Raw genomic sequence first — 27,959 nt, 5'->3', positions numbered from 1 at the left:
AGCAATGGTAGGAGGTCCACTGTTTTGCTGTTAGAAAGTAAGCTTTTTTTTCCATACCTGAACCAACATGTATCTGCCTGCAACTTCAAAACTTCCTTTCATGAACGTTCCAAGTGCCTTGTCAAAAGTTTTGACTTCCACAGAGTCTGGGTTTAAGTATGCATGCTTAAGCACAGAGGTCACTACAACAACAAAAGATGCGAATAAAAGAGGCTGGAAATTGTTACTAGGATGTTACAACAGCACTTTTAGGAAATCACCGTAACAAAATGATTGGAAGCAAGTAACCTGAATATGAAAAGGCAGTTGTTTCAGTGAATACTGTTCACTAGAACAGTGAACAGTCAAGGTTCACTTTTTACGAGAAATCCACAATACACTTAGTCTATTATAATGGTAATAATAATTATGTTAATGGCGGACTACCATACCATGTAAATGTCACTGAGAGGAAGGTTTTTCAAAATTTTGACCTTTGTATACACTTATAAATTTTTGGCATTATTCCTCACATCAAACCCAAGCTGTTAACTTACAGAAAGTAAACAGCAAGGCAAATTCAAATCAATCTTAATGACATAAATGCATCTTTCAGCAATAATTCACTTCTTCTGCAGACTGATTTCGACTTCAATGAGATGGAGGCTACTGTAGCTAGACAACCTCACAATTTTTTTAGCCTTCATATGCTAACTTTTGCCACCTTGTCATGTTATTATTATAGTGTCATTATTTGTCATACATGTAATTATTTAGTTTGTGATACTTTTTTAAAAATTGTAATTCAGGCATAATTAAAATAAAAGTGTTGTTGTCTCAAGAAATTTTTCACTTTTGAAATTAATTTTTGACATCACTGCAAGCATTTTTACTACTGATGCAAACTTATCTCTCAGAAAAAAATTCTCTCTTAGTGCAGTTTTCTGTAGTTGCAAAAGACCTTTAACCAAAACCTGAACCCTTACAAGGAGTGTGTGTCTGGACTTCTAAAATGACCTCTGACTTGCTCCCGTAACCCCTAGAGGAACAAAAGTCAAATAATTATTATTAGGTGGACACCTTTATCATTTTGATAATCATAGGACTCCAGTGTTAAAACAGCAACGAAAACCATCTTCTTCAGTCCATTTTTACGCAGGGACACACTTATACACTGACGTATCAGTCCCTCACCTTAATTTCACCCATTGACCCCTGGGAGTGCGACTTATTAACAGATTTTACTCTGTCTAACACCAGACGATTTTACTTGTCAACTGGGGGCTCCCTAGGGTACCTGTCGTGAGGAAGCAAAACTTACTTTCTCACCGCAAAACTTACTTTCTCATGGCAAAACTTACATTTCCACAGCAAAACTTACTTTCTCACGGCAAAACTTACTTTTCCACAGCAAAACTTACTTTCTCACGGTAAAACTTACTTTTCCACATCAAAAGTTACTTTCTCATGGCAAAACTTACTTTTCCACGGCAAAACTTATACACTGACGTATCAGTCCCTCACCTTAATTTCACCCATTGACCCCTGGGAGTGCGACTTATTAACAGATTTTACTCTGTCTAACACCAAACGATTTTACTTGTCAACTGGGGGCTCCCTAGGGTACCTGTCGTGAGGAAGCAAAACTTACTTTCTCACCGCAAAACTTACTTTCTCATGGCAAAACTTACATTTCCACAGCAAAACTTACTTTCTCACGGCAAAACTTACTTTTCCACAGCAAAACTTACTTTCTCACGGTAAAACTTACTTTTCCACATCAAAAGTTACTTTCTCATGGCAAAACTTACTTTTCCACGGCAAAACTTACTTTCTCACAGCAAAATTTACTTTTCAACGGTTAAACATACTTTTCTGCGGGTCCGGAATCTGGAATAAGAACTTGAACCAAAGTCACTTAAAATGATCCTATGTCGTGCAAATGTTTACTTTCATCTCCTTGAGTAATTTGTCACATGCTGACTCCTTTTGGGAGGGGATTCACGGTCGTAACTTCGGAAGAGAATCCAACTGTCTGGGCTTTTCTTTTTCTTGATGGTGGGGTGATAATGTTTTGACATCAAATATTACAGCAATTGTCTTCAGGCACTCGATTTTCTTGATTACACTCGTTTGTTGATCTCTTAAGGGTGCGTTCGATTGACCCTATTAGGGAATAAAAATCGGTGCAGTGATGATTTGAAATAGTATGTTTGGCATGGTTTTTTAAGCAACTAGGATGTTGAAGATATGTTTCAAATTTCATTTTTGTAGGTTTTTGACAATTTCCATGTGAATCTCTGTAAAAGCGAAGAATTTCTGACTTCAAAGCTATGTATTCCTATTCCGGAATAAGGCCGATCGAACGCATCCTTACATAATATGTACAATACCTGTACTTATGGAAAAGCATTTTACCACACGAAAATGAAAAAATCTCGTCTCAGATCCCCCTTTCTAAAAACATACAGGAAAATAGCTTTATGTACATGTAATATCTAAAACAATTTTCACTTTATGTCAAATCAAAACAATTGCTTCCCAAGTACTTACAGCAGTTACCATTCACACGTGCCCCTCAATGACTGTTTTTTTTCATTTTTCAAAACTGAATTTAGGTGGCCGTCAATCAATCACTTTAGTTTCGAAATATAAAAACAAAATCGTTGAGGGGCGCATGTGACTGATAACTGCTGTAAGCTCAGATAACGCTTTCGCCTCAAGTTCACAAGAATTCACTGTTCATGATCACAAAATACTTATTATTATTTCTTCTTGGCAGTCGATTGGAAATTATACAGCCCTTGTCAGTTGTCATTGGTTAATTAGAAGAGACTGGTCCTGTCTTAAATAGTGATGCACGCGGATCTGCGTGGAAGCCATGTACATGTAAAAAGAAATTATCTGGCATACCAATTTCATTTCATTAAAGAAGCCAACTCTAGCCATCCCAGTCGTGCTTGCAATTGACTTCATTATGGTAATTTGACCAAGGTCAAAACAAGATGCATATCTTTGTCCTAAAACATGGACTAAATTTAAAGTTTTCTTTGCAAGGAAAGTAGCTCTTCCACGCTGTTACGGTGTTCGACCTGACTAAAAGCCACTACAAGGCTTTTCGTTTTCCCTTTTCTTTTGCCTGAGGTAGGTAAGGGAACTACCACAATAGCATGGTACAAATTCAGAGAACGATTAAATTGACCTGTGCCAATAGAAAAACCATTGGAACTTAATTTCAGCTGCTGACTCGGAGAGAAACAGCCTGAAGAAACTCCTTTTTCCCTGTTGTAAAGTGTGACTATTCCACCTAGAAAAATGACAAATCATACGCATATACGAGAGCAGCCAGAGAGAGTCTAGTTGGACTCACGGTCAACACATCGGAATGGAAAATGATCTCTCTTAACACAAATACACTGTTCTCCTGTTCTCTCGATCTTCCAGGTGCTTCACTTTATACTGACCGCAATAAGTGTCACAACTTTCTTGATAAAAAAAAATGCATTCGATCAGTTTCTAAAGAGAACATGCTGTGAAAAGTGCTGTTGGATTAAGACTTCGTTCACAGTACATGTACGTTAAAAAATAAGTTTTGCCGTGGCAGCTGTGGGCCACCGTAGGTATGTCCCTTCCATTATGATTAACCCATTGAATCCTGGTCGGGAATGAGACTCACTGTTTAGCAGATTTTACTGACTAACACCTGTGATTTTATTTGCCAACTGGGGGCATCCTACGGCACCTGAGAAGTCAGTGGGTTAATGATTACCTGCAAGCCATTATACAATGAAACAAAACAGTTTACCAAGAATGCTTCACAACGTTCTGGGCCAGAAGTTTCCACCTACTTCCACCATCAGTTGAATAATGAACCTGAAAATTTCACATGTTAACAAAATCAGGACTTGAGACTAACTTTTTAGCTCACTAGCCTAGTGGATAGTAGTAGGTCTGATTTCACTATCCAAAACTAAATTTGCACTTGCTGTAAATGGAACAGTAGCCGAGAAGTTCCGCGTGATTTCACACATGGTTAATCATATTTAAAGAATCATCCATAACAGGGCGTGGGAATACCAAGGCTGTTGCCTAACAGGAGCCCGGTAGCCTGGGGCTCCCAAAAAATAGCTCTGGGCTCCTTAATTTTTCACAGCAACACCTTTCACTTCATATGTTGGGCTCCTAAGTTCTCAGCGTTTAGCTCTGAGGGCCCCTTTAAAATTTTCTTAGACAGCAGCCTTGAATACTGTAAACTGCATTGGTTTCCTTAAGGCCTGGGCAAACGGCTTTAATATCCATTCACTAGCTGACCATTTAAAACTTTCAGCTGCTTCTGAAGCACTTGTTAGTCGAACTGACTTAACCATTAAACGCTTGTTAGTGGGTGCCTTTAAAAGCATTAGCATACCGTCAGGTACCGTTAGCTTCCATTACCCATCTGTTAGTTAGCCGTTAGTTTTGTCTGTTGAACGTTAAAACGTTAGTGTACGTTCTCCCATGTGAGATCACACTTGATTACTTAAACAGTCACAGAATTGCGAGTTTCAGGGGCACCAAAAATGGCGACTGAAGTGTTGCAGGCCCGCAATGTGAAGTGGATTACTAAGGTCCTTTAATTTTTATATTACATTTACAGTTCATACAAATGTACCTCATCGGAAGTAACATCATGCCCAATGATCATCTGATCTGACTGGGGATTACAAGAAATCACATGTGGCTTAAAACCCACAGGAACTTGTATAAAATTACTTCCTTGATCAAGTGAAATGAATAATGTACTGGGTGAAAGAGCACTCACAATAACCTGGCAAAAAAAAAAAAAAAAGAACAACATTAATTCCACACAGTGAATCAATGTTTGTATATGCTGTGCACAAAGTTCAATTTTTTCCCCTGGTTTAATTTTTTTTTTAAACCAGTTCAAATTTTTTGAACCAGTTTAACTTTTTTAAACTGGTTTATTTTATCAACTGTCTAAAAAATGGATTTTTTTTTTGGTGTACAGTACACATAGTTGAATAAAACAGGAGCTTGGTTTTTTAGGGGGTCTCAAATAGAACGAGACATTCCTTTTATTTGTTCTACTTCTCCTACCCCTCCCTGATCTTCCCCGTGGCCTCTATCCTACCCCATTCTTCCTTCACATATCTACCCCCCCTTACCTTCCAGGTGGAGCTCCATCCTTGAATAACCCTTATACCCACCCCTTCTCCAACAATTCTCAAGACTTTTCGTTTTACTCACCCAAATTTCCCTATCTCTAGATCTGCTGCCCACTCTCTTATCCGCTTCACAACACAAGCAACTCATGTAAATTCCCCATAAAAATTTATAAATAACTACAATGTAAATATTTTATTATTCATCCCAGGCCCCTCTTGGTCCAAAGTTTGATTTATTCACATTTGGACACCAGAGCCACATGTGGTAAATCTAGCAGTTATAAAATGGTGGAGTCACGCCAATGCAATAGCGTAAATGATAAAATAATTATCGATTTTATATTGAGAAATAGAGAAAATGAAAAAAAAAAAATCACAAATTAATAATTGTTATTTAGAAGATGATTTTTACAACAAAGCCAAATATTTCTTGAACAAAAATACAGAGAAGCAACTTGGCCTTTCAGAAAACAAGGATCGATCTGAGCCAAAACAACTGACAAAAATTAATGGAACATCAGATGATAACTCAAAATAAATGGGCTTACTGGGATGTTGTTACTGTGTGATTCTTGGCCACTAATTCATTTTGGTTGTTAACATCTTAATTTGAGCTCCAAAAATGTACTTAGGACTGTTCATGTACGCAAGAGCTGTGTGTCTACTATGTAATAATTATCTTTCCGCCATGTACTACTGTATAAATGAACTGGTTTCTAGTTCCTAAGTTGTAATACATACATGACTTGTATGCTTCCTGAACATGTAGAAGATCATGGGAGCTGTGTTCAATAGTGTACTAACCAAGACAAGGGCATTTCATCGTTTTTTTTATGGTGCTTGGTAATTTTTCAGAAATCATTGTCAATTTTGAGCTAAAAAAATACAGTAAACACCCACATAATTATAAGAACACATTTTTCAGGCTTAAGACTGATTGGGTTCTTATTTGAGGGGTACTTAGTGAGAAATCAGCCTGAAAGTGTTCTTAAAATGTTCTTAAAATTGGTTTCAGAAATACTTCTAACTATATATTACTGGAGGTTTAATTAACATATAATGCTGTTTTGTAATCGATTTTATAGTTTGTAATGGTCCTGAACACCAGAGTACTTTGATGTAAGTTACTATACTGAATTGCTTCCTTATCCTAATACCCTTTCCCTTTATAATTATTAAGAAAATGTTTTATTTATCAGCCTGAATTTGTTCTTATTTATATGGTGCTTTATTGACCAAATTTCAGCCTGGTGTTCTTAATTCACTTGTTCTTATATGCGGGTGTTTATTGTATTATGTGGTTATAGGCTCAAAGCTATTACGCCCCAAACATGTTTTGAGGAGCTAAGGTTTTAACAGCTTTCACCAGAACTCTCATGCATACACATGTATCTGCATTTGGGAGTGGAAAACAAATGAGAAGATCATGCTTGATTTTTGTAAATAAGTAAAGCTTATTATAATAATTGTAATACATGTAGAGTTAACCTTTTTGTTGTTACTGTTGCAGAAATCAACATTATTAATGGTTACTGTTCCATTCTTTCCTTGGAATTGGTTTTCCTTGCGGTGAAATGTGCTTCCATAGTCACTTGACCTGAGACAAAAAAAAAACAAGGTGGCTTTCAACAGCCTTCCAGAGAAGCACAAGCTCTGCACCAGTAAAGAATCATGTACACATGTATGAGCAAAATCAAGCAAGCCATTACCAAACAAAACCAATGAATTTAAGTACAGGCAGCATGCACATTTTGTTAACCAATACAATGGGGTTTAGTTGTCTTTTTGAACATTGCAAAAAGTAGTTTTTCCAACTTACAATACTGCATTATTAAGAAAGAACTTAAAATTATGGGCCAAAGACTTTGAAGAAAATAATACAGTACTAAAAATGGAGAAGGTTGACACCAACTTGGACAGCATTCCAGGTCCTAACTAAAATGACCTGGACAACAAAATTAATGGCAGAATAAAAAAGAAAATCTAGGGAAAATGCCCATTCCGCCAAACAAACTCCCATGGAAGGCTTAGATAACTTGGGAAAATGGTGGACTGAAGCTTTGGCCTTCGTAAAAATAAACATGGTTGTTGGAAGAAGCAAGACATTGATCTATACTGTCACCTGTGAGGAAATGTACAGTAACGAGTTTGTGTTTGTAAATTATTAGTGAGTTCGAAGTCTTTACTGTAAGTTACAGACCAAGTTTTTGTCCATTGATTTATGGCCCCAGCGTGAAGCAAGCAGACTAAAAATCATCCAAAAAAGATTAGGTTCTATAACTGACAGAATGGACCAAGAAGACAACTATTAAGCTAGTACTACTAGTCAGATATGTATTTTACAGCTGTATCTCAGGGGTATCAAGGCATGCAGGGAAGGAAACTAGTTGAAGTCATACATTACATTCAACTGCTACAGATGATTGGCATTGGTAACAATCTGAATTTAAACACATAAATCTTAGCTTATTGGCTTTTGCTAGATTCAAACTGTTTTACAAGGTTATTTCACGTAAACAACATACAATGTAAGCACTTGCTACAAAATGTTGCATCAAAATCCATCTGACTACCTTTGTCCAAGATTTATCAATAACATTATAATCATGTAGATTGCCCCCTCCCGTACCCCCCCCCCCCCCCACCAACAACCAAAAAAAAAAAATTGGACAGCAATTTTTTTTTTCTCTTTTGCCGAATTTTTGCTTGACAGATTTAAACCTGTTTCTTATCCACTGTTGCCAGTCTCTTTCCAAATAATTCTGAAAAGGCCATCACTGGAGAGAAACTTGCCAGCACTAACCTCCAGAAATAGGCATCTTCACAGAGAAAGTGATCACTTTGAGTATTCTTTATTTTTCCACAAGTGTAAATATATATAACCTGAAAAATAAGTAGAAAAAGGAACATGCTTGATAACGTGCAATCATAGCAATTGTATTGACACCAAATATACCCCACATGTACATTAAGCACTTAATGACTGGCCCCAATGGAAACAGTGAGTTTTGTTTTCCCGAGACCCTCAATGTTCCCCAAGGCGAAGCCGAGGGAAACATTGAGGTCGAGGGGAAACAAAACTCACTGTTTCCCGAGGGGCCAGTCATTAAGTGTTTTGTTATACCTCCCAACTCAAAATAGAACAATACACAGATAAAAAATTATTTGCTTGACGTTGGCTGGCGTACAGATTTGCTGCCGTTTCAAAGGTGCACGACCTGATCACGTGTGAGTCAAAAGTTCAAGTTGTTGTTGCCCTAGGGCGTCATGAAGTTTTGTTTGCCCTAGGGCGTCATGAAGTTTTGACCAATGACACATGGCACGTTCTCCTCCAATCAGAAAACGTATTTGAGTTGGGAGGTATAACAATCTGGTTTAAATGCTGCAACCTTCATTAAATTTTGCACTGCAGGTGCAGCACATACATGTACAGCACCACTCAAAAGTAAGTTACCAGTCTCACCTTGTTTCTCACGAGACGAGACGAGAGTCTAATGTCTGATGAGAATCACTGAAGTGGCAAAAACTGACATAACTTTTGATAAAAGTCCGACGGCTAAACAAACGTTTGTAATTAACATTTAACAACAAAACGATGCTCTTGTCGAGCGTGACACATGCATAAAAATTACACTACTGTTAAAACCGGAAAAAAAATCATGCCAATTGAGAAACGTTTCGTTTTTTACCGTGGTGGCGTTGCAAACAGATCTCTATGAAATTATAGAAAATTGCTGAATCGCTGTATGAAATAAAGAGAATTCAGATAGTTTGCACCGAATTACAGCTGTTTTGCCCACAGTTTGTTACTCTCACACTTAAGTCGATCTGCCAATTGATATGTTTTAGTATCACGATCTTCTTATAGTTTTGCCTATGCGCGAGCCGTCAATATTTCGTGGTATTGCCGTTTCACTTTTGCGGCCTGTGATTGGTTCTAATGTTGAAATTGACGTCGTTGCACTGAATTGGGTTGCTGACGTACGCAAACAAGTTGGGAGAAAATATATTCCGTATTGGGCTCCGTCGCTTCGCAACTCTGCCCATATACGGAACATATTTCCTCCCAACTAGCCATTGATATAATGTGGCATTGCCGTCTCAAAATCGCAATTTGTTTTTAATGTAAATGACATGTACATGTACTTAAGGATGACAATAATTTTATTGTTACCTAACTACAGAAAACAAAAGGATCAAATGCAACTTTAAAACAAAACTACACAAAGTCAACTTCAATGCTGTGACACAGCCCCTGTAACCTTGAACACAGGAACAAAACGGTATAAACTTGTCTTTTTTTTGAAATATGTTCCCTGTCTTGTGGCTTTTAAAACCAGTTTTGTTTATTTTGCAGAAAATCTGGTGTTAGATTTCCTTTATAATTTGCATGCAACAACCTTGTAATGACGCTCACAAGTTAACACTAAATTTCCATAATAATTTGACAGAGAGATCTTTAATTATCCCTTGTTGAAAGTTCACTGGAATTTACTCTGTTAAAGGTCAATTTTTTTTTCAACACTCCAGTTACTTATTTCCTAAAGTATTTTTGTGCCAAATTGCGTTAAATTCTAACAAGTGGTTCTCATTCCAAAGCGTATTTCCAAGAAAGCTATTCCGCATTCAATCGCAATTTTTTAACTTACTACACATGCGCTGGGTTCTTTCGATAACAAAGAAAAATCTGCAAATTGTGGAGTTCTTTGCATTGTTACCTTTTCTAACATACATTTCCCATAAAAGACTAAAACCATCAAAGTACTTTGTTCAATTATGAGGAAAAATAGTACAGATAGCAGAAGCACTGGGCAAATACGTGTAAAATTATTCCTGTATTGAAGCCATGTTTATTTTTTGCAATCCTTGCATGCGCGCTGCATTTAGTTAGCAAGAGCAAGCGCGAAAACTGTGTTCCACCACCTTAATGAGCCGTTAAAGCACTAATGGCATCAATTTTTGTGGTGGCTTGAAAAACTTTTGCGTAGTTACTAAAACAAGGAATGACCTACAATGAGCTACAACGACCTACAATCAATGATCTACAATGACCTACATGAATGTAAGGGTTATTGGCTAAGTGTGCGGTCGTGGCTGGATATTGGCCAAGTTCTTTTTTGCGTGTTTATGGACCAAGACAAATTCAAGGTCCATAAACACGCAAAAAAGATTGAGGCCAATATCCAGCCATCTTGACATCTTCACCAAACTCTTCACCTTGATCCTCTTTCGTCTTTCTCTTTGTCATTTAAGAAGGCCATTGTAGCTCATTGTAGCTCATTGTAGGTCATTGTAGATCACTGTAGGTTATTGTAGATCACTGTAGGTCATTGTAGCTCATTGTATGTCATTGAAAATCATTGCAGAGCCAGTGTAGAGCTCTCATTGTAGGTCACTGTAGACCATTGTACATCACTGCAGGTCATTCCTTCTTTTAGAAACTACAAAAACTTTTGACACAAAGGTGATGTCCCTATTACTATAGCTACATGTATGAGAAGTGATGCAAGTGTTTTTGACCTTTTTCTATTAACTTCTTCCTGTTTTCAGATCTTAAACTCTTTGTGATACATGAATTTTGGGTGCTTCTTTTGACGGTGTCATAAAGCTACATGTACTTGAGAACAAGAAATAATTATTTTAGTGAAAAAATGAATGACAGCAACAACCAGAAACAAATATAGCTTCAACTGTCACTAACGAAACTTTAAACTTTTTGTTTTAAGGAAATTATTCTTCTATTATATTTAATTGTTTACGTATAATTTTATTTAACATTACTGGAGAATTCTCGCCAAAAAAGGGAGCTACTTTGTTATCTGTCAGAAGAGGCAGCAAGTTCGGCAACATGAGCATCTAATACTTCTCAACAGTGCACTATTCATGGAACATGAACATGCATGACTAGGCAAAATTGTTATCTTCGCGATCGTGTTCAATATTTCCTAAACAATTATTGCCATGTACATGTATATAAACACGGTATAGATTAAGTTGAAACCTACCGAGCTCTTCTTTCCTGCCCAGTGCAAGAAGGCCACAGAGTGGTTATCCCCTTTGAGCTCAAACTCGTGTATTATTGAATGGTTGCTTTGTTGAACACTATCTTCAACACTACGCTTCAGTCTGTCATTGTGTAATTCGACCATTTCCTTGTCAAACCTCTCGAAGTCAGCCTCACGAAAGAAACCAAATTTATATGGCTGGTTTCTTTTCAAGGGGATATGCTTAACCGTGCCACGGATTATATCATCTATTCGTATCGCACTGGAAACTGAGAATGTTAATGACATAGCACAGAGCAAGACAAGGCAAAAACGTACACGATCACTGGCACAAAACGCCATGATTGCACTTCCTAGAGGAGTTCAAAGCGTGACACCCGATTCGCACAACCCCTATGGGTGATACCCGCTGAAAGTGCACCAAATTACGCGGGCATCACCCGCTATAGTACGTACTATAGTACAGGAAATATGATAATAATGGCGGCCTATCGAGCGAAGAGAAAATCGGAGAGTAAAGAATGAATGACATTTGTATTCTAATTCAAACACAGTGTATTACAGGATAACATAGGTAAATATAGACAGTCTATGTAGAATATGCACACATTTCAATGGGAAATTAATCCCCGACGAACAGTATCATTTTCCACAACATTTGAGGTGAAATACATTTACTACGTTAGCTATCAGAATTTCTGGGAGGAATCGAAAATATAATTTCGCCAAATTGGCATTCGTTGAAGTTCCCTTACTTACGAATGAGTATAAAATTAAAATCAAAGCGTCTTCAGCGTTTCTCTGGCGTATTTCGGTTCGTAAAAGCACATTTATTGGATGGCTATAGCTGGAGTCACGTACTATAGTATGTTATTCACCGGGCAGTTTTATGACGGGCAAATTTGTGGGAGGAATCGAAAATATAATTTGGCCAAATTGGCATTCGTTTAAGTTCCCTTACTTAGGAATGAGTATAAAATTAAAATCAGAGCGCTTTCAGCGTTTCTCTGGCGTATTTCGGTTCGTAAAAGCACATTTATTGGATGGCTATAGCTGGAGTCACGTACTATAGTACGTTATTCACCGGGCAGTTTTATGACGGGCAAATTTGTGGGGGAAATCGAAAATATAATTTCGCCAAATTGACATTCTTTTAAGTTCCCTTACTTACGAATGAGTATAAAAGTAAAATCAGAGCATTTTCAGCGGTTCCCTGGCGTATTTCGGATCGTAAAAGCACATTTATTGGATGGCTATAGCTGGAGTCGCGTACTATAGTATGTTATTCACCGGGCAGTTTTATGACAGGCAAATTTGTGGGGGAAAATCGAAAAGAGAATTTGGCCAAATTGGCATTTTTTAAGTTCCCTTGCTTAGGAATGAGTATAAAATTAAAATCAGAGCGTTTTTAGCGGTTCTCTGTTGTATTTCAGATCGTAAAAGCACATTTATTGTTTGGCTATAGCTGGAGTCACGTACTATGGTACGTTATTCACCGGCAGTTTTATGACGGGCAAATTTGTGGGGGAAATCGAAAATATAATTTGGCCAAATTGACATTCTTTTAAGTTCCCTTACTTACGAATGTGTATAAAATTAAAAACAGAGCGTTTTTAGCGGTTCTCTGTCGTATTTCAGATGGTAAAAGCACATTTATTGTTTGGCTATAGCTGGAGTCGCGTACTATAGTACGTTATTCACCGGGCAGTTTTATGACGGGCAAATTTGTGGGGGAAATCGAAAATATAGTTTGGCCAAATTGGCGTTCTTTTAAGTTCCTATACTTAGGAATGAGCATTAAATTAAAATCAGAGCGTTTTTGGCGGTTCTCTGTCGTATTTCGGATCGTAAAAGCACATTTATTGGATGGCTATAGCTGGAGTCGCGTACTATAGTACGTTATTCACCGGGCAGATTTATGACGGGCAAATTTGTGGGGGAAATCGAAATTATAATTTGGCCAAATTGGCATTCTTTTAAGTTCCTTTACTTAGGAATGAGTATAAAATTAAAATCAGAGCATTTTTAGCGGTTCTCTGTCGTATTTCAGATCGTAAAAGCACATTTTTTTCATGGCTATAGCTGGAGTCACGTACTATAGTACCTTATTCACCGGGCAGTTTTATGACGGGCAAATTTGTGGGGGAAATCGAAAATATAATTTGGCCAAATTGGCATTCTTTTAAGTTCCTATACTTACAAATGTCTATAAAATTAAAATCAGAGTGTTTTTAGAGGTTCTCTGTCGTATTTCAGATGGTAAAAGCACATTTATAGGATGGCTATAGCTGGAGTCGCGTACTATAGTACGTTATTCACCGGGCAGTTTTATGACGGGCAAATTTGTGGGGAAATCGAAAATATAATTTGGCCAAATTGGCATTCTTTTAAGTTCCTTTACTTACGAATGTGTATAAAATTAAAAACAGAGAGTTTTTAGCGGTTCTCTGTCGTATTTCAGATGGTAAAAGCACATTTATTGTTTGGCTATAGCTGGAGTCACGTACTATAGTACGTTATTCACCGGGCAGTTTTATGACGGGCAAATTTGTGGGGGAAATCGAAAATATAATTTGGTTAAATTGGCATTCTTTTAAGTTCCTTTACTTAGGAATGAGTATAAAATTAAAATCAGAGCATTTTTAGCGGTTCTCTGTCGTATTTCAGATCGTAAAAGCACATTTATTGTTTGGCTATAGCTGGAGTCACGTACTATAGTACGTTATTCACCGGGCAGTTTTATGACGGGCAAATTTGTGGGTGAAATCGAAAATATAATTAGGCCAAATTGGCATTCTTTTAAGTTCCCTTACTTACAAATGTGTATAAAATTAAAATCAGAGTGTTTTAAGAGGTTCTCTGTCGTATTTCAGATGGTAAAAGCACATTTATAGGATGGCTATAGCTGGAGTCGCGTACTATAGTACGTTATTCACCGGGCAGTTTTATGACGGGAAAATTTGTGGGGGAAATCGAAAATATAATTTGGTTAAATTGGCATTCTTTTAAGTTCCTTTACTTAGGAATGAGTATAAAATTAAAAACAGAGCGTTTTTAGCGGTTCTCTGTCGTATTTCAGATCGTAAAAGCACATTTTTTTCATGGCTATAGCTGGAGTCACGTACTATAGTACGTTATTCACCGGGCAGTTTTATGACGGGCAAATTTGTGGGGGAAATCGAAAATATAATTTGGCCAAATTGGCGTTCTTTTAAGTTCCTATACTTAGGAATGAGCATTAAATTAAAATCAGAGCGTTTTTGGCGGTTCTCTGTCGTATTTCGGATCGTAAAAGCACATTTATTGGATGGCTATAGCTGGAGTCGCGTACTATAGTACGTTATTCACCGGGCAGATTTATGACGGGCAAATTTGTGGGAGGAATCGAAAATATAATTTGGCCAAATTAGCATTCTTTTAAGTTCCCTTTCTTAGGAATGAGTATAAAATTAAAATCAGAGCATTTTTAGTGGTTCTCTGTCGTATTTCAGATCGTAAAAGCAATTTTTTTCATGGCTATAGCTGGAGTCACGTACTATAGTACGTTATTCACCGGGCAGTTTTATGACGGGCAAATTTGTGGGGGAAATCGAAAATATAATTTGGCTAAATTGGCATTCTTTCAAGTTCCCTTGCGTAGAAATGAGTATATAATTAAAATCACAGTGTTTTTAGCGGTTCTCTTTCGTATTTCAGATCGTAAAAGCACATTTATTGGATGGCTATAGCTGGAGTCGCGTACTATAGTACGTTATTCACCGGGCAGTTTTATGACGGGCAAATTTGTGGGGGAAATCGAAAATATAATTTGGCTAAATTGGCATTCTTTTCAGTTCCTTTACTTAGGAATGAGTATAAAATTAAAATCAGAGCATTTTTAACGGTTCTCTGTCGTATTTCAGATCTTAAAAGCACATTTTTTTCATGGCTATAGCTGGAGTCGCGTACTATAGTACGTTATTCACCGGGCAGTTTTATGACGGGCAAATTTGTGGAGGAAATCGAAAATATAATTTGGCCAAATTGGCATTCTTTTAAGTTCCTTTACTTAGGAATGAGTATAAAATTAAAATCAGAGCATTTTTAGTGGTTCTCTTTCGTATTTCAGATCGTAAGCACATTTTTTTCATGGCTATAGCTGGAGTCGCGTACTATAGTATGTTATTCACCGGGCAGTTTTATGACGGGCAAATTTGTGGGGAAAATCGGAAATATAATTTGGCCAAATTGGCATTCTTTTAAGTTCCTTTACTTAGGAATGAGTATAAAATTAAAATCAGAGCATTTTTAGTGGTTCTCTTTCGTATTTCAGATCGTAAAAGCACATTTTTTTCATGGCTATAGCTGGAGTCGCGTACTATAGTATGTTATTCACCGGGCAGTTTTATGACGGGGAAATTTGTGGGGGAAATCGAAAATATAATTTGGCCAAATTAGCATTCTTTTAAGTTACCTTACTGAGGAATGAGCATAAAATTAAAATCAGAGCGTTTTTAGCGGTTCTCATGCATATTTCGGATCGTAAAAGTACATTTTTTGGAAAGCTGTGGCTGCAGTCGCGTAGTATAGTACGTACTTATTGACCGAGCAGTTTTATTAGGGGCAAATTTGTGAGAGAAATCGAAAATACATTTAGGCAAAATTGGCATTCTTTTCGTTTATTTTACTGGAAAATGATTTTCACATGGAAATAAAATAAAGCGTTTTGAGCTTTCGGTTTGTTTGTATTTTTGCTTATTAGTTCGCGTTGTCTAGTGAGTTTCATGCTATGACACTTATATGATGGACAAATGCTAGTAATGGACAAGGAATGTTCGGAAATGGCCGAAATCACGTTTTGATTCGGTAACAGTTTTTTATAATTTCTGTGGTTGTAGTACTGGTTTAGACCTGCTTACGTATTGTTGTCACTGTCTGGATAAAACACAAATGATTAAGGTTGTCTTGAATCTACGCGAGGAATTTCCGTGATAGAAATCAGGAAATTGTAACTTGATATTGAATTGTACAAATATTACAACGAGCATTAAATTTGCCTCGGAATACGCTAGTTGCTGCAGCATCAGTTATATATCTCACTGTGCTGGTGTGGTTTCTATGTCGACGATGAGGTAAGTGATGTTGGCATGTCATGATCACGGTTTGTGGAATGTGCAACACTGAACAAAGTGTGCTTTTTAATGTGGTGTTTGTTGTTCAGCAGAGCAAACAAGTCACACCTTAATGGATTCAACCTTTTCTGCAAAGAGTCTGCTGCTTTTGATGGTTGGTTTTTTTTCTGATTTGAATGTAATAACCGAATGGCAAACGTTGCGAAAGGGTTCTCTTTTAATTTAAAAATATATTCCAAATAGGTTTTTTTTTTTCGCCGATTTGCGTCGGTCGAGTTTCACGATCTTAAACGCACGCGGGCTAAAAATCTCTGTTACCCAGTGCTGTGTTACTGAAAAGAGGAAGAAAACTGCCGTTTAACCAACAGTGGCCATGGTATTTTAAATATACAACTTTCTCTTAAGAAGGCAGGACTTATCCAACGTACAACTTGTTCCAACGGGGTCAAAAGATCTTGTATTTGACTCTTACTGAATGGATTGTCTGGTTGGGGTTAGTTTAGGGTTAAGGTTAGGGTTAGGTTACGCAATTAGCCGTAACGCATTTTTCTGTTTATCAAGTGACTATTTTGAAAAAAATCAAAAACCCTGATGAAGGCTTATCAACAGGCTTCATTTTGTCGCTCAGTTATTTGTCAGATTATTTTACAAAGCGCTGCTGATGCGAAAATTCCACAACATCACAGGTGAAACTTGATTTGAGACTAGGTTGACAAGTCTGAAAAATTGGATGTGGTTACAAGGGCTGACAAGTATAAGGAGTCTTCCGCAAACAAATCAATGATTAGACCGACAGATTTTGAAAATCGATTGGAAACTCCTGTTACAAGGAGGAAAAATATGTTTTGGTTTTAATAACAGTAACAAAATAAGAGTATTCCTTTTTACCAAAAATGAACCGTCAAATATCATTCCTTTCATTTAATTCGCAAAATTAGCGTAAGCGAGACAGCTAATTCATGATGAACCTTTTTAAGAGACATTCAACACAGAAAGTGACTAAAATCAATGAAGCGATCTAATGAGCGAAAAAAGTGAGCAATAACCCATATGTTTCATTGCCCAATTGAGCATGGCTCTCATGTCCTTATATGTCAGCGCTCCATACAAATGGAGCCTGATCGCAGGTTTTTTATATGCCGGTAGAGAGAGAAGTGAAATAACGTAGTTTGAAATGCTGTTCATTACGTACCAAATCGTTTTGTACGCAAATCCAATGAAGGTTGACAATGGACGAATTACGTCGTTAGCGTCAGCACTAGCAGTTTAAATTTCTTTCTGAAAGAACTTCTCAGTCCAGTCTCCAGAAAAGTTTCCTTTGCGTCATTATTAAGACTTGTTTATTTCATTTATAGAAACTGTAAGAGAAATGACCCTAATTGACAGGAATGTTTTTCTGGCGTCCATGTGGAAAGAATTGACGGACGAGGAGAGGAGAGAATTTAACAGGAGGGCACTGTCCGAAGATATCATTGTAAAAAAAGAGCAAATCAAAAGAATACTTAAGAAAGTGAAAACCGAGGTAAAATAATTATAGAATGATATTTGAATAATTTACTCCCTCTGTGACAGTTAATAAAACACAATTGAACGGATCCTTTTCTTATTTTTGCGCTTTTTTTCTTGTTTTGAAGTGTGAGAATCTCAAGGATTTAGGGGTTAAATGCCTCTTTATCTGCGACACAGGTAGTGGGAAAATGGATGTGTTTGGTCACCAAAGAGCAATTCAGTTTGTTGACACCCAAGGTCTGGCCCCTCAATTCTACGCTTATGTGAATGGAGACGGTACGTTCCAGCATTCCTTATACAACTTCAATACTCAGTGAGGTCTGGCGGTAATTTTTCTCCGCTTGTTTTTTTCTTAGGAACACCGAGGGAAGAGAGGGTGAGGGCCCCCCAGTCTGAGAAAGGGGAATTGCGGCGCAAAGTCATTCAATTATTTAACATTAAATATAGTAAGTAACCGCTATTTCTAGATGTCTGCCCAGATACGTCATTCATGACATAAACTGATACGATTCAATCATAGTTATAGTTTAACATCTCCCGTCCTTTAAAACACAGGATCCCTACTACCATTATCATTTCTTTTGTGTTTTCTAGGTGAAGCCTGCGGAAAGATTAACAGCAAGGTTCCATACAAGGATGTCGCTAACAAAGTCATTTCCTTGGATGTTTTAAATATGGGAACGATCCCGTTCAAGCACCCGTCTAGCTACGGGGTAGCTAATCTGAAGAAAATTATTTCTTTACAAAATCAGATTATTTTCAAAATGAATAGCCCAGCTCCGGCACAGACTCCGATTACTACCATGTCATCATCCACATCATCATCTCCGGTGACTTTTTCCTCATCATCTTGTACATCCACGTCATCATCAGCCTCAATGTCAACTGCATCACCAGTCCCTTCATTCACAGCATCATCATCAACATCATCTTCGGTAACATCCATTTCCACCCCAACATCAGCCACCACATGCGCTGGATCATTAGCCTCAATATCAACTGCACCATCAGCCTCTACATCCACTGCATCATCAGCCTCCACATGCACTGCATCATCATTCTCAATTTCCACTCCATCGTTAGCCACCACATGCGCTGGATCATTAGCCTCAATTTCCACTCCATCATCAGCCTCTACATCCACTGGATCATCGACCGCAATATGCACTGCACCATCAGCCTCTACATCCACTGGATCAGCAACCTCAATACCCACTGCACCGTCAGTCTCCACATCCACTGGATCATCACTCTCAATTTCCACTCCATCATCAGCCACCACATGCACTGGATCATTAGCCTCAATTTCCACTCCATCATCAGCCTCTACATCCACTGGATCATCGACCGCAATATGCACTGCACCATCAGCCTCTACATCCACTGGATCAGCAACCTCAATACCCACTGCACCGTCAGTCTCCACATCCACTGGATCATCACTCTCAATTTCCACTCCATCATCAGCCACCACATGCACTGGATCATTAGCCTCAATTTCCACTCCATCATCAGCCTCTACATCCACTGGATCATCGACCGCAATATCCACTGCACCATCAGCCTCCACATTCACTACATCATCAGTCTCAGTATCCACTGCACCATCAGCCTCCACATTCACTACATCATCAGTCTCAGTATCCACTGCACCATCAGCCTCCACATTCACTACATCATCAGTCTCAGTATCCACTGCACCATCAGCCTCCACATCCGCTAGATCATCTATCTCAATATCAACAACATCATCAGCCTCCACAACCGCTGGACCAACAGTCTCTACGTCGACTGGCCCCTTAAGAAGAGGAAATAGAAAACGGAAGAGAGATGAACAAAGACAGGACACGGACGGACGATGTGCAGCATTCCTCTGTCAGAAAATTCCAGATAGAAAAAAAGTCAAAACCCAGAATTGGATATTTTGTGAAAAATGTGAGAAGTGGTTTCATTTTGAGTGCGTGGGAGTCAGAATAGCTCCCTCTGGAGACTACAATTGTGGCTGCAATGTCCGGGAGATAAACAGATCGTAAGTATTCGAGAATTACTTTGCCGTCTTCTTCCAGGGAACTGCCGGTTAGATATGTAGTATGTTGTGCCCCTTGCTAGTGCCTGTCAATGTCATTCATCTATTAAATTTAGGCTAAGTCCAAGGTTTCAACATACCGTTGCCTTGTTAGCGATTCACAACATCTGACTCGGATAGGTAGACAAGCATACTAAGTGAGTATTCTTGTACCTATGTAGAGAAAATAGCACTGAATCAGCGAAGCAGTATGGGTCACACGTTTCATGCAAGAGACATCTTCAGTGCATTATCCCTATAAGGAACACCACGGTTGTCTTTGATCAATGACTCCATTCCTTGCTACAATTGCCTCATCCTTTTTGGTGGTTGAGTGATGTCTAATACCTTCTACGTTGACTACTCGTCATTTTTAAGGGTTGATACGTAATGTGTGCTTTTTCCCTTACTTGTGTATCAACAGCAGTTTACATTCACGTATTAAATGGAGGTGTGACATTTCCCTTTTTTAATACTGACCATATGGTTTCGTTTTAAACAGGAATTACCCATCAGGAATGTCTTTCATGCAGTGCCCCGAACTTAAAGGTTTAAAGGTAACAACTGTTACCTACAATATTTTATTTTTTACATCAAGATCTCCTTGACGTGTATTAATATTATTGTTATTATTATTGTTACTTTTTTTGATTTTGAATAGAATCATATGAAAGGCATCCTGTTTGGCAATATCACAAGCACCAGACATAGTCTCTTTAATAACAACAAAAGGGTAGAGCTCCTCAACTTGAGTTGTGACTGTACAACGTATTTTTCCTCATCAATGGTAAGTTAATTGGCAAGAAGTGGCAGGAGTACCTAGGTATACTGGATATAACTGGGAGCGCCCAAGTGACGGCCTTGTTGGGAACATCACACATCCTCAGAAAGGTGCTGCGTCCCTGAGCTGCGGGAAGGGGCTGAGACGTGGCATAGAACACCCAGCAAAAATTGAAAGCTGGAGAGAATCTCATGATAATAATAATAATAATAATGATGATGATGATGATGATGATGATGATGATGATGATGATGATGATGATGATAATAATAATAAAATTATTACTACTAATAATAATAATGATAGTAATAATAATGATAGTAACAATAATACTAATCATCATCATTATCACAATCGTCATGGTCATCGTTTTTTGTTTTCGTTATTGATTTCATCGCTTTTATTGCATTCTTAGACAAGGAGGCTTACAAACGAATTGAAAGCAGTTTTGCCGGAATTTTGGCCAGATTTCAAAGATAGCAACACCAGGATGATAAGCTACCTACTTTCAGTTCTACTTCCAGAGGTTGGTTTCCTTTATACTATTCTCGTCAAAAGCCCTGATTGACACTTGAACAATAGAACCTACATGCGCGATACTTGTTATTCGTTTCAGGCATTGGTGTACGCCGTAATGGTCAAAGAAGGCTGCTCGAGGCAAGTGGCCGAGCGGTTATTCACAGGTCACCAGAGAAAAGCTAATGCAGTCGACGATACCGACTCCGAAGACGACTGATAGGAAAACTTAAGACATGAATAGAACAATCTGAATAACAAAGCATTGCCCCAAAACATTCTAGTATACGTAGTAAAATGACGCCATCTTGCAAATCCACTATTAAATCTACAGTAATTTGCGATAAAACTATGTAAATTATTCGGGATGTGTCCTTGTTCAGTGTAAGTAATTGTAACTAATTATGCTTCAGTCTAATTAGACAACACTCTCTCTAGAGGGCTAGATCATAGTAAAAGAAAGCTATGCTCGACGCTTAGTCCAAGTTTGAATCTCCCGCGGCTTCGTGGCTTGAGTTCCAAGAAAAGTGACAAATTCCCTCGTGAGTTACCCATATAAATCAGATTTCGAACAAACCTGCCGAAAACGCATGGTATGAATTTCGTTCACAGAAAGTAATCAATCTCGACCCCAGAGCTCTTTACTTGACCGAGGGAGAGAAGAGCTCTGGGGAACCCTGAAACAAAGTGTCCTCTTATTGGTTTTCGTGAAGAACAATCAAAAGCGTCTCTAATTGGTGCATTCATGTTAGCACAAGGAGTGAGCAGGCGCAGTAAGGTTCAAATAGCCAATTTTTGGCTATAAGAACCCTACAGGGCATGTTCTCCTACACAGAGTTTCCCAGAGCTTTGGGTCGATCCGAGTAATATCACAGGAATTTTCAAAGCGGTATTTAGGTAACACGCATGCGTAATAACAATGCTGAGAGAAGGATTGCGGAATCCATTTGGTCTGTTGTGCCACTTGACCTTTCATTTTATTTAATTATCTTATGAATGATTATCATTCTATGATTTGTATAAGCTAACAAACCACTTTCTATATATTTTAAAGGTCAAGAGAAAATGAGGGGACAGAGAGGGAGGCTCAAGGCGTTGGCCGGGATATGTCATGTCCAAGAAAGTTATTTTTAGACGAGCGGAAGTCTTTGTTCTAGCGGAAGTCTGTCTTCTGAGACGTCCGCATGCAGTCTTGCCTCGCTCTCAGGTTCTTAGTGGAAAGAGAAAATGATGGCGCACGTGGAAGGCTGATGAATATATATTTTCTTTCAAACATCGGACCGAGGTTGGCCTGCATGCGGACGTTTCGGAAGACTTCCGCTCGTCTAAAAATAACTTTCGTGGACATGACATATCCCAAGGGCTGGACCGGGAGCCTCCTTCTCTATCCCCTCATTTTCTCTTGAAAGGTACATTCTTTTTTTAGTTCACCCGCCTTTATAACTGGCGTATTAGCCTTCAAAAGTTACAAATGTATTAACGTTAAATGTAAAATGCAAGTCTTACCAGTGACATACTTGCATTTTCTTAAAAAATAATTGATAGGAAAAACATGAAAATTTTGTAACATTTGTAATTAGCAAGATATTTAGGTCAATATATAATAGAATCAAATGGACTTCAACTTAACCATAATCTGTTGCCTTCATTGTCCTTTTAAATAAGTAACTACCCAGCGTCCCTGAGGACGAATGCTCAAAACTGTACTTATAATGTTCAATAAAACATCGCACAGAATGCCGAGACAGCATTAATTATTCATAACCGGTTGCCCGGCAAATATAAATACGACCCGGCTTTTGAAAGGCTTTCATCAGGCCACTTTCAATGTATTAAAATTCAACTTGAAAGAGAGGTTTAGGGGACAAAGACCAAGAAAAGTGGATGATATGCTAATATCTTTCATATTCCTTGCAACATGATTCTATTGTTTTTGTCCTCTCTGCCTCTCTATCAAGCTGAATATTGATATTTCGAAAATGGCCTATTAGAGATTAATAGCCCAACTTTGACCTACCAAGCTTAGAAAAAGTCACTGGGAATTCAGTGAGAAGAAAAAAAAGACCTATATCCTCCACACGATGTCGATCCCCAATGAAACAACACGCACTCAAAACCGGGGTCAATTATGGGCATTTAGAAGAATATCCAGCATATCTCATGCCCTCCACGCGATGTCAATCCCCCATTTCAAAAAAAAAATGAAAAACGACGTTAATTATGGGAATTTAGAACTGAGAAAATCAAACATACGTTATACCCTCCACGCGATGTATTCTCCAATTAAACAACATACACTAAAAAGGGGGTCCATTACGGAAAATTAGAAGAAAATTTAACTTATCGCATACCCTCCACGCGATGTCAATACCTCATTAAAAAACACAAAATGAAAAACGGTGTTAATTATGGGAATTTAGAAGGATAATCCAAGATATCTCATACCCTCCACGCGATGGCAATCCCCAATTAAAAAGAAAAACCGGGGTTAATCATGGGAATTTAGAGGATTATTCAATATATGTTATACCCTCCAGGCGATAAAATCTCCAATGAAACAACATACACTGAAAAAGGGATCCATTATTGTAAATTAGAAGAAAATTCAACATATCTCATACAAACAAACGATACTGATCGACAATAAAAAAACATACTTCGAAAAAAGAGGTCAATTATAGGACTTTATCAGAAAATCCAACATATCTCATACCCTCCACGCGATGCCGATTCACAATTGAACAACACACTTTGAAAACAAGGGTCAATTATGGGAATTTTGAAGGAAATTTAATATATCTCATACCCTCCACGCGATGTCAATCCTAAAGTAAAAAACACAAAATGAAAAACGGGATTAATTATGGGAATTTAGAAGGAAATCCAAGATATCTCATACCCTCCACGCGATGGCAATCCCCAATTAAAAAAAAACCGGGGTTAATCATGGGAATTAAGAGGATTATTCAATATATCTTCTACCCTCCAGGCGATATTATCTCCAATGAAACAACATACACTGAAAAAGGGATCCATTATTGTAAATTAGAAGAAAATTTAACATATCTCATACAAACAAACGATACTGATCGACAATAGAAAAACTTACTTCGAAAAACGAGGTCAATTATGGGACTTTATCAGAAAATCCAATATATCTCATACCCTCCACGCGATGCGGATTCACAATGGAACAACACACTTTGAAAACAAGGGTCAATTATGGAAATTTTGAAGGAAACTTAACATATCTCATACCCTCCACGCGATGTCAATCCTCAAGTAAAAAACACAAAATGAAAAACGGTAATAATTATGGGAATTTAGACGAAAATTCAACATATCGCAAACTATACACGCGATGCCGATTCACAATAGAACAACACACTTTAAAAAACGGGGTCAATTATGTGAATTTAGAAGGACATCCAACACATGTAATACCCTGCACGCGATGTCAATCCTCAAGCGAAAAACACAAAATGGATTTCCTTCAAAATTCCCGTACTTGACCCCGGGTTGCAGTGTGTTGTTCTATTGTGAATCGGCTTTGCGTGGAGGGTATGACATATGTTGAATTTCCTTTTAACTTCCCATAATTAGCCCTTTTTTTTTTTCCTTTTGTGTTTTTTAGTTGAGGATTGACATGCCGTGGAGAGTATGTGATATGTTGATTTTTTTCTTCTAATTGTCCATAATGCACCCCCTTTTTCAGTGTATGTAGCATCATTGCATAGTACATCGCGTGGAGGGTATAAGATATGTTGAATTTTCTTCTGAATTCCTATAATTGACCCCGTTTTTCAACATATTTTATACCAAACACGCGATGCTGATCGACAATAGAACAACGCTCTTTGAAAAAAGGTGGCAAATTATGGGAATTTATCAGAAAATCCAAGCATATATCTATTACCCTCCACGCGACGTCAATCCTCAAGTAAAAAACACGAAATGAAGAACGGGGTTAATTATGGTAATTAAGAAGGAAAGTCAACATATGTTATACCCTCCACGCGATGTAATCTCCAATGATGCAACATATACTCTGAAAAAGGGAGTCCTTTATGGAAAATTAGCAGAAAATTCATGTTGTTCAGTGTGTTGTTCTATTGTGAATCGGCTTCGCGTGAAGGGTATGAAATATATGTTGAATTTCCTTTTAAATTCCCATAATTAACCCCTTTTTTCATTTTGTGTTTTTTAGTTGAGGATTGACATGCCGTGGTCACATATGTGATATGTTGATTTTTTTCTTCTAATTGTCCATAATGCACCCCCTTTTTCAGTGTATGTAGCATCATTGCAGAGTACATCGCGTGGAGGGTATAAGATATGTTGAATTTTCTTCTGAATTCCTATAATTGACCCCGTTTTTCAACATATTTCATACCAAACACGCGATGCGGATCGACAATAGAACAACGCTCTTTGAAAAAAGGTGGCAAATTATGGGAATTTATCAGAAAATCCAAGCATATATCTATTACCCTCCACGCGATGTCAATCCTCAAGTAAAAAACACGAAATGAAGAACGGGGTTAATTATGGTAATTAAGAAGGAAAGTCAACATATGTTATACCCTCCACGCGATGTAATCTCCAATGATGCAACATATTGACTGAAAAAGGGAGTCCTTTATGGAAAATTAGCAGAAAATTCATGTTGTTCAGTGTGTTGTTCTATTGTGAATCGGCTTCGCGTGAAGGGTATGAAATATATGTTGAATTTCCTTTTAAATTCCCATAATTAACCCCTTTTTTCATTTTGTGTTTTTTAGTTGAGGATTGACATGCCGTGGTCACATATGTGATATGTTGATTTTTTTCTTCTAATTGTCCATAATGCACCCCCTTTTTCAGTGTATGTAGCATCATTGCAGAGTACATCGCGTGGAGGGTATAAGATATGTTGAATTTTCTTCTGAATTCCTATAATTGACCCCGTTTTTCAACATATTTCATACCAAACACGCGATGCGGATCGACAATAGAACAACGCTCTTTGAAAAAAGGTGGCAAATTATGGGAATTTACCAGAAAATCCAAGCATATATCTATTACCCTCCACGCGATGTCAATCCTCAAGTAAAAAACACGAAATGAAGAACGGGGTTAATTATGGTAATTAAGAAGGAAAGTCAACATATGTTATACCCTCCACGCGATGTAATCTCCAATGATGCAACATAAAAGGGGTCCATTATGGAAAATTACCGGAAAATTGATGTTGTTCAGTGTGTTGTTCTATTGTGAATCGGCTTCGCGTGAAGGGTATGAAATATATGTTGAATTTCCTTTTAGATTTTCTGATAAATTCCCATAATTTGCCACCTTTTTTTTAAAGAGCGTTGTTCTATTGTCGATCCGCATCGCGTGTTTGGTATGAAATATGTTGAAAAACGGGGTCAATTATAGGAATTCAGAAGAAAATTCAACATATCTTATACCCTCCACGCGATGTACTCTGCAATGATGCTACATACACTGAAAAAGGGGGTGCATTATGGACAATTAGAAGAAAAAAATCAACATATCACATACTCTCCACGGCATGTCAATCCTCAACTAAAAAACACAAAATGAAAAAAGGGGTTAATTATGGGAATTCAAGCATATATCTATTACCCTCCACGCGATGTCAATCCTCAAGTAAAAAACACGAAATGAAGAACGGGGTTAATTATGGTAATTACGAAGGAAAGTAAACATATGTTATACCCTCCACGCGATGTAATCTCCAATGATGCAACATATTGACTGAAAAAGGGGTCCATTATGGAAAATTACCAGTTCAGTGTGTTGTTCTATTGTGAATCGGCTTCGCGTGAAGGGTATGAAATATATGTTGAATTTCCTTTTAAAATCCCATAATTAACCCCTTTTTTCATTTTGGTGGTTTTTAGTTGAGGATTGACATCGCATGGAGTGTATGCGATATGTTGAAATTTTTCTTATAATTTCCATAATTCACCCCCTTTTTCAGTGTATGTTGTATCATTGCAGATTACATCGCGTGGAGGGTATGATATGTTGAATTTTATTCTAAATTCCATACTTAACCCCTTTTTTTCATTTTGTGTTTTTTAGTTGATGTTTGCCATCGAGTGGAGTGTATGCGTTTTGTTGCATTTTCTTCTTAGTTAACATTATTGATACCGTTTTTCAAAGTTTGTTTTTCTATTGTTAATCGGCATCGCGTGAAGGGTATGAGATATGTTGAAAACGGGGTTTATTATGGGAATTTTAAAGAAAATTCAATTGTTTTTAAAATATGGGCTTGACATCTTGTGGAGCGTATGCGATATGTTGCATTTTCGGGTAATTTTCCATAATGGACCCCACTTTTTAGTGTATGGTGTATCATTGGAGATTACACCGCATGAAGGGTATAAGATATGTTGAATTTTCATCTAAATTCCCATAATTGACCCAGTTTTTCATTTTGTGTTTTTTAATTGGCCATTGGCATCACGTGGAGCGTATGCGATATGCGGGATTTTCTGATAAATTTCCAAAATTTACCCCGTTTTTCAAAGTGTGTTGTTCTATTGTCTATCAGCATCGCTTGTTGGGTATGAGATATGCTGAATTTTCTCCTAAATTCCCTTAGTTAACCCCGTTTTTCATTTTGTGTTTTTTACTTAGAATTGACATCGCGTGGAGGGTATTAGATATGTTGGATTTCCTTCTAAATTCCTATAATTGACCCCGTTTTCCAAAGTGTGTTGTTCTATTCTGAATCGGCATCGCGTGGAGGGTATGAGATATGTTGAAAAACGGGGTTAATTATGGGAATTTAGAAGAAAGGGACTCTGGGAACGAGGT

General features: G+C 37.7%; 2 protein-coding genes across 6 annotated transcripts in view; both read right to left on the bottom strand.

The window, feature by feature from the left end:
* Positions 1-11,521, bottom strand: part of LOC138040984 (VPS10 domain-containing receptor SorCS1-like) — a 79,720-nt gene extending 68,199 nt beyond the window's left edge. For 4 of the 5 annotated variants that reach the window (XR_011130720.1, XR_011130721.1, XM_068886737.1 and 1 more), the window contains exons 1-7: positions 11,150-11,508; positions 7,948-8,027; positions 6,633-6,741; positions 4,631-4,786; positions 3,785-3,852; positions 966-1,018; positions 58-182 (exon numbers count right to left, since the gene is read on the bottom strand). Coding sequence is in view for 3 of the 5 variants with exons in the window: in XM_068886737.1 (XP_068742838.1) it covers positions 58-182; positions 966-1,018; positions 3,785-3,852; positions 4,631-4,786; positions 6,633-6,741; positions 7,948-8,027; positions 11,150-11,491 (933 nt within the window). In the remaining 2 variants the exon portion in view is untranslated. Of the gene's footprint in view, positions 1-57; positions 183-965; positions 1,019-3,784; positions 3,853-4,630; positions 4,787-6,632; positions 6,742-7,947; positions 8,028-11,149 lie in introns of all 5 variants that reach the window. The other variant, XM_068886738.1, reaches the window with a different exon arrangement.
* Positions 11,522-18,517: 6,996 nt separating this feature from the next.
* Positions 18,518-22,646, bottom strand: LOC138040742 (uncharacterized). The gene is made up of 2 exons (XM_068886420.1): positions 22,638-22,646; positions 18,518-19,567 (listed from the first exon to the last, which is right to left on the bottom strand). Exons 1-2 carry the CDS (start codon positions 22,644-22,646, stop codon positions 18,518-18,520), a joined length of 1,059 nt encoding a protein of 352 aa, XP_068742521.1.
* Between the last annotated feature and the right edge of the window lie 5,313 nt (positions 22,647-27,959).

This window comes from Montipora capricornis, chromosome 3 (assembly GCF_036669925.1).
Source record: "Montipora capricornis isolate CH-2021 chromosome 3, ASM3666992v2, whole genome shotgun sequence".
NCBI classification, from domain to species: domain Eukaryota; kingdom Metazoa; phylum Cnidaria; class Anthozoa; order Scleractinia; family Acroporidae; genus Montipora; species Montipora capricornis.
This window is presented reverse-complemented; position numbering and strand designations above follow the sequence as displayed.